General features: G+C 49.1%; 1 protein-coding gene across 2 annotated transcripts in view; it reads left to right on the plus strand.

Annotated features, from left to right (window-relative positions):
- The window catches only part of LOC120018314 (alpha-actinin-4-like), a 41648-nt gene that overhangs the window by 21137 nt on the left and 9457 nt on the right, over positions 1 to 11054 (plus strand). Inside the window, exons 2-9 of one of the 2 annotated variants that reach the window (XM_038961443.1) lie at positions 2941 to 3055; positions 3466 to 3585; positions 5377 to 5463; positions 6437 to 6524; positions 6991 to 7069; positions 7164 to 7245; positions 8975 to 9060; positions 10028 to 10120. In XM_038961443.1, coding sequence (XP_038817371.1) covers positions 2941 to 3055; positions 3466 to 3585; positions 5377 to 5463; positions 6437 to 6524; positions 6991 to 7069; positions 7164 to 7245; positions 8975 to 9060; positions 10028 to 10120 — 750 coding nt within the window. Of the gene's footprint in view, positions 1 to 2940; positions 3056 to 3465; positions 3586 to 5376; positions 5464 to 6436; positions 6525 to 6990; positions 7070 to 7163; positions 7246 to 7645; positions 7732 to 8974; positions 9061 to 10027; positions 10121 to 11054 lie in introns of both variants that reach the window. The other variant, XM_038961442.1, reaches the window with a different exon arrangement.

Here is an 11054-nt window from a genome sequence, read left to right on the forward strand (position 1 = left end):
AAGGTGACCTTTTTCTGTGGTCAAATTGAGCAGAACACAGCAGAACTCAGAAGAACAGTTATTCTGAGCAGAACAGTTATCTACACAGCAGAACAGTTATTCTGATCTACATTAGGGATCAGCTTGGAAATACCGGTAGCTTTGGAAAGAAAAACCCATGGCTTTTATCTTCAGATATTGAGACAATATCGCACTGTTTCCTCCTGGCTGTTGCCCTGTGTGTCTGTGTCCGATTTTAGTCGAGGTCATTGGTTGTAGACTGAGAGAGCAGAGATCCCTGTAATCCACTTGACCTGTTTTACTAGGATCTGTCCTGAGTGGAAATGATCCTGCTCTGTCCTTCAACACGACAAGAATAGTGTCATCTAGTTGTTAGTACTGCACACCTCACACACACTCAACCAACACGTACCTGGCCATAGAAGGGCAAACTATTTGCTCACTATGGAAATTGATTCAACGTTTGAGCAACGCTGAGGTGTAAAATGCCATCGCTAATGCTAACAGGTCTGCAATGCCCAATCCCTTCCTGACTTAGAGATACCCACCTGTGTCCCCGTGTGACATCATGCCTGTTAGGGATATGGCGCCGGAGCCTTGGAGCTTCCTATTAGGGTTAGTAGTAACCTAGTGGTGTCGCTGAACACTGTTACCACAACAAGGAAGTAGAATACAATAGATATTTTCAACTGATGGTTTTGTATCATATAGGCTATTGGTGTCTAGCTAGAGTAATTAGAATGTGACCTGGTTTACTCTGTCTATGTTCAAGTTAGTTTGTGGTGTTGGTAATTATCTGTGCATGTTAATGCTGCTGTGCTGCGCCACATCCCTGCTCTGTTACAGAGGCCGATAGCTAGCTACACCGTTTGGGAGCATTGTTTGCAGGGGATGTTTGTGTGTCAGCCCTCCTCTCCTGCCCCTCCCCTGTCCCTGTGGGTCCCGGTCTCGCTCAGGCAGGGGCTGGAGGGCAGGGAGGGTGCTGAAGGGACTCATTATATACATGCTGCTCAATGGGCCCTTTGTGTGGCAGCCCAGTGGAATGGGGAGAGTAGCAGGCCCAGGCCCAGCACCCTGTCATAATGTTGTCATACTTCAACACACATCGTAACACCCTTTCATACCTAACCTAGGGGGAGGGAGGGGAGACTGGGAGGGATGATCGACTGATCCCAACTCGGGGTTGGGAAACAAGGGGTGATACGGGGAGACAGTGAAACAAAGTTCTAGGGGGGGGCAGAGGGCAAAGCGGTGTGTTCAAATGGTAGCTCAGAGGTTGAATGGAGCCATGTTGGGTCTCGTTGACTCTGGACAAGGAGAGAGGCGTACGAGAGTTAGTGTCCCCTATCTCTACTGTTTGACCCACTCAGGAATCAGTGTGTTTTATTGGTGTGTATTACAGAAGCTATGTTCCAGTCGACTACAACCCACACAGTTAAGAACTACAAGTGCTACTCTTATAATGCCATTTCTGACTGATAAACAATAACCCAGTCAGAAAGGAACACTATTTAGCTCACATTTCAGACACTTGCCTAGTTTCCTTGTCTGTGGGATTTTTTTTCTTCCTTTTTAAAGAAAGACAAGGAGTTTGGGGAGAACATTTTTAACCCTCCACTAATGAATAGTGTGTGCCACAAGTTTTCAAAATAAGCAGATTCAAAACACATGTTTTCCAATTACTGTCACTAGAAAGAAAGTGCCTTGTGACTTAATGTTGGTGGGATAAAAAGCCAAAAAATGTTTTGCTTTGGTGCTGGCCTAGTTTTTAATAATGTGTACAGTTAGCCCGGTCCCACATCTGTTTTGTGCTATCATGTCAACTACTTGTCATGCGAGCCCTTTTTAAAGAATGTGTCACTGAACACAGAAACATGTTTGGGATGACGGTGAGGGACGAGGAGTTAACGTGATGGTACAAACGGATATGTGACCAGGATAGCTTACACTGCAGTATATCAACCTTACAGCTCACTCACTTATCTCATGAAGCACTCTGGTAAATACTGACTGTTAGTTGAAGAGATCAGAGCCTGTATTCACAAAGAGGCTCAGAGTAGGAGTGCTGAATTGGGATCAGTTTTGCCATTTTAAATCCTAATGAATAAGATTGTATGTCCCTGGGGGGACCTGATCCTACATAAGCACTTCTATTCAGAATTACGTCAACCAATCACAGCGCACTTCCTGTAACCTACTGTCTGTGCGCTCCGAGGAACTGCAGCTCCCCTCTTCCTGTTTTCTGTTTGTTCCTTTGTCTGTTTTTTAAATGTTATTTAACCCTTATTTTACTAGGTAAGTTTACAGCAACGACCTGGGGAACAGTTACAGGGGAGGGGGGGGGGGATGACTAGGCCAATTGCAAGCTGGGGTTGACTAGGCCAATTGCAAGCTGGGGTTGACTAGGCCAATTGCAAGCTGGGGTTGACTAGGCCAATTGCAAGCTGGGGTTGACTAGGCCAATTGCAAGATGGGGATGACTAGGCCAATTGCAAGCTGGGGTTGACTAGGCCAATTGCAAGCTGGGGTTGACTAGGCCAATTGCAAGATGGGGATGACTAGGCCAATTGCAAGCTGGGGTTGACTAGGCCAATTGCAAGCTGGGGTTGACTAGGCCAATTGCAAGCTGGGGTTGACTAGGCCAATTGCAAGCTGGGGTTGACTAGGTGGTGATGATGGCATGGACACCAAGGTTAACACTCTTACGATAAGTGCCATGGGATCTTTAGTGACCAGAGTCAGGACACCCGTTTAACGTTCCATTTGAAAGACGGGGCCTTACGCAGGGCAATGTCCCCCATCACTGCCCTGGAGCATTGGGATATCTTTTTTTGACCCGAGGAAAGAGTGCCTCCCACTGGCCCTCCAACACCACTGCGGTTACACCAATCTGTGACCTCGCTTCCACCCACTCTGACCTTACTTCCTGTCTCTCTCCAGACGTTCACGGCCTGGTGCAACTCCCACCTGAGGAAAGCAGGCACGCAGATCGAGAACATCGAGGAGGACTTCAGGGATGGCCTCAAACTCATGCTCCTGCTGGAGGTCATCTCAGGTGAGCCAGCCCATCGTCTTGATCATCATTACACATGCAGAGCGCTACTACCACAGCTAAGTGCTAATCTACTTTACTGCACTCAGCACCAATCTACTGTGGCAGAAAGTGCAGTGCCAGAAAAGTACTCTTTAAAGCATTAGTGTCCCCTGTTCTTTTGATCCCTTTCAACTAAGTAGTCTGGTCGTAGGCCATGGTTCTGGTCCTGTAGAGGATGCTGTCTGTTTTGACTGTGAAGGTTGATACTGTGAATTTAAAAGGAGCTATGCCTGTCTGTTCTGCTGAGACAGTGGAAAGGGCTGTTTTTGTCATGGGACTCTCTGGGCTCACTGCATTTTGTTTGCCTGTGTTTTTGTGTGCGTGCGTGTGTGTGTGTGTGTGTGTCTGTGTGTGTGTGTGTTCATCCACAGGGGAACGGTTACCTAAGCCCGAGAGAGGCAAGATGAGGGTCCACAAGATCAACAATGTTAACAAAGCGCTGGACTACATCGCCGGCAAAGGGGTCAAGCTGGTGTCCATTGGCGCAGAGGGTCAGTTTACCTACCACACAAGCACTCTGCGCGCACGCACACACACACACACACACACACACACACACACACACACACACACACACACACACACACACACACACACACACACACACACACACAGAGCATTGACAAACAACTCCAAAGCTCACAGCATCCTGCCAAGTACATCTCCCACTCGGGAGCTAAGTCATTTGGCTGGAGAGGAAGGGAGGTCTGGAGGAGAGGGAGCAAGAGGCCCTTCACAAGGCCAGTAAATCAGCAGGAGAGTGCACGTCCGACTCTGCCGCCGTGACAATGACCTTTCTGCTCCAGCTATCATGACAAACGGGCCTGCCAGCCTCCTCCCCTCATTCCTACTGCATGATACACACGGCATAGTTGTCAGAGGTTCAGCTTAGCCCTCTAGCCCCCACCACCCTGACCAGCAGCCCACCACCCTACACCGCCTGAGGTCACCTGCTGGAAGCACCCTGACTCCAGGGAGAGGGACAGAGAGAGGCGGACAGAGATGGAGAGACAAGGACAAATAGCAAGAGAGAGAGACCGAGGCAGGCACAGAGAGAGAGACCGAGGCAGGCACAGAGAGAGAGACCGAGGCAGGCACAGAGAGAGAGACCGAGGCAGGCACAGAGAGAGAGACCGAGGCAGGCACAGAGAGAGAGACCGAGGCAGGCACAGAGAGAGAGACCGAGGCAGGCACAGAGAGAGAGACCGAGGCAGGCACAGAGAGAGAGACCGAGGCAGGCACAGAGAGAGAGACCGAGGCAGGCACAGAGAGAGTGGGGGATAGAAACTAACACACTGACTCCATGATGAAGCGTTGGAGGGTCACGGGGACAGACACAACCATTGTCTCTTATCTGTTCAAAGCTACTGTAACAACTTTGGTCTTTGCTTAAATGCATTATTCATGCTCTACCCAGCCCATCACTGTGCATATTTGTATTTGCACTACAGTAATCCCTCGTTTATCGCGGGGGTTACGTTCCGAAAATGACCCGCGATAAGTGAAATCCGCGAAATAGAAAACTTTTTTTTTTTTTACAATTAGCAACTATTACATGTATACAAATACAGTGACTCACGTGTAGGCCGTTTCACTGCTCTTCAGACTGGGCCGCTGCATCCTGACTGCGCTCTGCAGTGTTCTCTTCTTCTGAAGCCCGCGGTGCAGGTGTGTTTGTTCGGGAGAAGAACATAGTGATAGGCAACGGCAACGAGCAACGGCTGCATAGCTTTTACCTTCCCTTAGCATGTCCAGAAGTTTAACTTTATCTGAGATAGGTAGCATCTTCCGCCGTTTGGGCCCATCCGCAGGTGCTTTTGTCGGTCCAGGCCGTTTCGTCGACATTATGGGTTTAGGAGATGTTCGAAATTACAAGATAATTTGGCCAACTTAATGTAAATTTGCCAAGCTGTTTTATGTACGTACACATAACTGCACGAGACGACAAAATGATAGCACAATTCGTAGCATGTTTTGATACAAGAAGCGGGAGTGAGTTTTTAGCGAATCAGAATGCAGAGCACAATGCACCAAAAAAAAAAAAAAATGCATAATGAAAATCCGCGAAATAGCGAATCCGCGATAAGTGAACCGCGAAGTGGCGAGGGATCACTGTATTCATATTTTAAGTCTACAAATATATGCAGAACTAGTCCCAGATCTGTTTGCGCTATTACGACAAGGAGTTGACGTGATGTCACAAACAGATCTGGGACCAGGCTAATGCAAAAGAGTTGATATTTATTGTATTTATGAGTGATTATCTTGTGTCTCCTCCTTAGAAATTGTGGATGGCAACGCCAAGATGACCCTGGGAATGATCTGGACAATCATCCTCCGTTTCGCCATCCAGGACATCTCTGTGGAAGGTCAGTCTCTCTCTCGCTCTCCCCCTGTTAGACCTAGTCAATAGGCAGCTATGATTTAATCGGCCCCTAAGGTTGCTTTAGAAAACACTTTGCTTTATGTTCTTCCTGTTCTCTTTTAAATCAGAAACTCATCTGGAAACGGTATAACTGTTTTTAAAGAACATTCTTTGAACCTGGGGGATGACACTGTCCTTAAATCACCCCTCCTTCATTAGATCCATTGCTGCTCCATGTTCTTATGCCTGGAACAGAGCAGGCATTTCCCTCTTCCTACACACACACACACACACACACACACACACACACACACACACACACACACACACACACACACACTCCTATTCAAAACACAGCTGTGCTGAGGGGATTCCACCGGGAAGTGGAGTGGAAGCAACTGGGTCTCTCAGATGCGATGCATCTCCCCTGCTCCGAACTGTTCTGCTGAGACCACAGGAGGTTGAGTGAGCTGAGCCAAGTGAATACAAGTCTGGCCTACATGCCTGCTCTGCTCTCACTGGTACTTGACTAAGACAGACAATGGCAGGAGAGATCGTTAACCCTAGCTTCCCCAGCTCCACTGCACACTGTGACCGGGAGAGAAGTTCAACACGTTAGCTATCTATACTGCACTCTCCAACATGGTGGAAGTTAGGTCTAGGCTGCGTCTGACTCTGAAATGTCAACTTATTCCAAGAAGGCTCTGGTCAAAAGTAGTGCACTATATAGGGAATAGGGTGCCATTTTGGACATACCATAGACCCTTCAAATTCTAATCTGGACTTCGAAGACAGTTCCACTGCTTTTTTCCCTTCTTCCCCTCTAAGCAGGGACTGATTTTAAACCTGGGACACCAGGTGGGTGCAATTGAATGATCAGGTAACAGAACCGGCAGTACTTCATACTCCGGAGCTCCAGGATAGGATTTGAATATCCCTGCTGTAGACTGTTATCTAAATCCTTCTCCTCTTTCCAGAGACCTCTGCCAAGGAGGGCCTGCTCCTGTGGTGCCAGAGGAAGACCGCGCCCTACAAAAACGTCAACGTGCAGAACTTCCACATCAGGTAGCTGCGCACACACCACACACACACAAACCTCGACAGGAGCTAGACGTCATTCCTGACTACAGAACCTGAGACCGGAACAGGTTACAGTATTTCTCCACAGACATTCTTGTTTGACCTCTATAAAATTCCACAGTAGTGAAGCCTGTTCAAACATTGCGTTACCCACACACTCCAGCAAACCACCAGCGCTTCTAGAAAAGCTGCCCTCTGCTGGTGAAACGTAGGATGGACGTTAGAAGTATGTGCATAAGGGAAAGGGGGGATACCTAGTCAGTTGTCCAAGTGAATGTATTCAACTGAAATGTGTCTTCCGCATTTAACCCAACCCCTCTGGATCAGAGAGGTGCGGGGGCTGCCTTAATCGCCATCCACGTCTTCGGCGCCCGGGGAACAGTGCATAATCTATGTATGTGCTTTGTAGAACCGTCTTTCTGATCTCTCTCGCTCTCTCATCTATTGCCAGCTGGAAGGATGGCCTTGCCTTCAACGCTCTGATCCACAGACACAGGCCAGAGCTCATTGACTACGACAAGCTAAGGAAGGTGAGTGGATCAGCACATACTCCGTCAGCACATCTCGCTTTGAGTGCATGTCACTTCCGTGGCTTGTTTTCTCACCCTCTAATTGGTTGCTCAGGATGACCCCTTGACCAACCTGAACAATGCCTTTGAGGTGGCTGAGAAGTACCTGGACATCCCCAAGATGATGGACGCTGAAGGTATGCACGGGGCACAGTTACGTGTGTGTGGCGTGTTTTTGCATGTTCATATCGTATTCATTCATCTGACTGCTCTTCCATCCCAAGACTCCATGACTCCAGTGTGCAGGTGGATGTGTTGTGACATCACGGCTGCTGTGGTCATCCTTACACACAGACCGTTAGCCTCAGCCCCCCCCCCCCCCCTACCCCTCTCTCCCTCCCTTCATCTCTCTAACTGTTTTTTTCTGTTGGATTGTCCATCCCCCATTTCCCTTGTCTGTGTTTGCAATTCTATCCTACAGTTTTTATACCTGTTGTAAAGTGTTTGTGTGTCTGTCCGCCTGTGTGTCCCCCTCTACGTGTGTAACTATCCCTGTCTCCGTCTGCCTGTATGTGTGTAACTGTGGTTTCCCTACAGACATTGTGAACACTGCCCGTCCGGATGAGAAAGCCATAATGACCTATGTGTCCAGTTTCTACCATGCCTTCTCTGGAGCCCAGAAGGTACCCCATTACCCCCCCCCCCCTTACCCCCCGCCCCGATACTAACCCTAATCTTCCCCGGTCCTGTCCTCCACATCTACCCCCATCCTCTGCTCCTCTCCAGCATGTCTTTCTCCTGCAGCATTGGTGTCGGCCTCACCGGAAACTGGTTCAGGACCCTCCTTTCACTCAGACACAACACACACGCTACACATGCTGTCTTGAAGTCTCTGAATCTTAGTCCTGCTGGTAATAATAGGGTCCTCTTGCTCCTGTGTACTAGCCTGTCTGTGTATAGTGATTGAGTTGGAGTGGATCAGGCCTCAGGGGCCCTTGGTAGTTAAATGGATCATTTTAAATGAGACACTGATCACAATCAGCCCTGGGTCAGATAGTATCTGAGCAGAGAGTAGGCTAGTCAGAGGAACTCTATATAGATGTTTTATCTGTGATTTCACCCTCCACCACAACCCCTCTAGCTCTCTCTGTCTGCTGTATTCATCCTCTGTCCCCCCCCACCTCTTCTCCCTCTCCTCTTTACCGTTCTCTCTCCCTGTAGACTGAGAACAGGAAGCCTGCTGACGGGCATGTTTTTCGACGGAGCTTTAATTCGTTTTTTATTCATTAAGAAGTTGTTTATGAGCTCCAATCTCAGGAGAGGTGCACGTGCAGAACTGTTTGCCACAGTCCCACTGTTGCCTAGACTACAGAACACCACAGTAAGCTGCTAGTGGGCCGGGTTACATACAGTCATTTGGGCAATCATTGTTCATTTTGGAAAACAGTCATTAATCCAGAAACAGTATGGACATTGTATAGACTAGTGTACCCTTCTCTTTAGTTTTAGGACCAGGAGGGCCTTTTCTGTTATTACCAGCTTGACAGTTGAAATATTATCGTCTGCATAGAGCAGATGAAACATAGTGTGTGTGTGTGTGTGTATTGAGTGAAGAGGTGTGTCCCAACCTCTGCATCGTGGCCCCGGCAGACTCCTCTCTCCCGAGGTGGACACTCGCGCTCTCTCTCCTGGTTACCATGGTAACCCCACAGCGATCCACCCCCCCCAAGTGCATCATTGGAGGCTCCAGAGTGGGGGGTGGGGGGCAGCAGCTGTGGACTACTCCCTTTACAACCCCCCCCCTCATTTCACCCCCCCACCTCGCTGTGTGGCGGGACCCTCTTGCTTTGGGTAGCTTTGCTTCACCACTTCTCTCTCTCTCGTTCTCTCTCTCCTGCCGCTCACTGCCTGGCCATGGTTGTGTAGACATCGTGGGCACGCTGAGGCCCGACGAGAAGGCCATCATGACCTATGTCTCCTGCTTCTATCATGCCTTCTCTGGCGCCCAGAAGGTGAGCACCGCCACCACGCCACCTTTAACCCCTGACCTCTGTGACACCAGCCAGGGACACAGGCAATGTCATACTGGCCAAGGACGCTCACTGACGCTTTGGGCTCACAGTACACCTCTATGGAACAACAAACACACACTCCTCCTTACTCTATAACTGCCCTGTTTCAACTCTGCCCCCATAGACTGGTCGTTAGCAGTGTTTCTCATAGCTACAGTTAAGGCGTTACATAGCTGGTTTGTTAGAGTATAGACTAAAATGGAATGAAATAAGCTTCAACTGATCTGTGGGAAGCGCTGTTAACGACGGTTCAACTGTCCAACTATTAACACCGCAACTGTTTCAATGTGTACAATGTGTTTTTCTGTGCAGATTACTCCGTAGTGTGGTAGACGTTCCAAGGCATAATACAGCGTCTTACTGTTTCTTTATTTCAGTGGTTTAAGTGTAAGTCCCTAAACACACCAGCTGATGTGGACAAAAGCGGTACAGAACCAGACCGAATGCTCCCGTTGTATAGGAGAAGCATGTAGCTTTTTGAGTCACAGAGTGTGAAGTTGGCACACAGAGTCCGTGGAACTAACCCTTGTCAGCTGTAGCATGCTGCGTTAGCCTCTACCCTTAACACTGTGCAGCCATCCAACGGGTTTGTGTGTGTGTGCACGGTGTTGAAATCATCTGTCAAGTCACGGCTAGTGTGTGGTTTTTGTGTGTTCACTCAGTTTACTATGTTGTTCATAGCTAAAAACTAGAAATTACACTCCGTGTAGTTAGACATTAAACTAACTCGAGTTGACGGTACGTAGTACTTTGAGTTTGTGCTTCCACTGCAGTTTGTCTTTGACTGGTAGGCAGCTGAACTGAATTGTGAAAAATGTGTCAAAGCCACACACGTTCGTGCACGTGCTCCTAATCCATAACAAGCAACCTGTGTATTGGCACCGCTGACGACTTTCATCTGTGATAGGCTGAGACTGCAGCCAATAGGATCTGCAAGGTGCTGGCTGTCAACCAGGAGAATGAGCACCTCATGGAGGACTACGAGAAGCTGGCTAGTGACGTGAGTAGTACACCACTGTCTGTCTGTCTGTACCTCCCTCCCTCCTCACCACACGTCTACTCTCTGTCTGTACCTCCCTCTCTCCTCACCACACGTCTACTCTGTCTGTCTGTACCTCCCTCTCTCCTCATCACACGTCTACTCTCTGTCTGTACCTCCCTCCCTCCTCACCACACGTCTACTCTCTGTCTGTACCTCCCTCTCTCCTCATCACACGTCTACTCTCTGTCTGTACCTCCCTCTCTCCTCATCACACGTCTACTCTCTGTCTGTCTGTACCTCCCTCTCTCCTCACCACACGTCTACTCTCTGTCTGTCTGTACCTCCCTCTCTCCTCACCACACGTCTACTCTCTGTCTGTCTGTACCTCCCTCTCTCCTCACCACACGTCTACTCTCTGTCTGTCTGTACCTCCCTCTCTCCTCACCACACGTCTACTCTCTGTCTGTCTGTACCTCCCTCTCTCCTCACCACACGTCTACTCTCTGTCTGTCTGTACCTCCCTCTCTCCTCACCACACGTCTACTCTCTGTCTGTCTGTACCTCCCTCTCTCCTCACCACACGTCTACTCTCTGTCTGTCTGTACCTCCCTCTCTCCTCACCACACGTCTACTCTCTGTCTGTCTGTACCTCCCTCTCTCCTCACCACACGTCTACTCTCTGTCTGTCTGTACCTCCCTCTCTCCTCACCACACGTCTACTCTGTCTGTACCTCCCTCTCTCCTCATCACACGTCTACTCTGTCTGTACCTCCCTCTCTCCTCATCACACGTCTACTCTGTCTGTACCTCCCTCTCTCCTCACCACACGTCTACTCTGTCTGTACCTCCCTCTCTCCTCATCACACGTCTACTCTCTGTCTGTCTGTACCTCCCTCTCTCCTCACCACACGTCTACTCTCTGTCTGTCTGTACCTCCCTCTCTCCTCACCAC

Source organism: Salvelinus namaycush, chromosome 23 (genome assembly GCF_016432855.1).
Source record: "Salvelinus namaycush isolate Seneca chromosome 23, SaNama_1.0, whole genome shotgun sequence".
Taxonomy (NCBI): domain Eukaryota; kingdom Metazoa; phylum Chordata; class Actinopteri; order Salmoniformes; family Salmonidae; genus Salvelinus; species Salvelinus namaycush.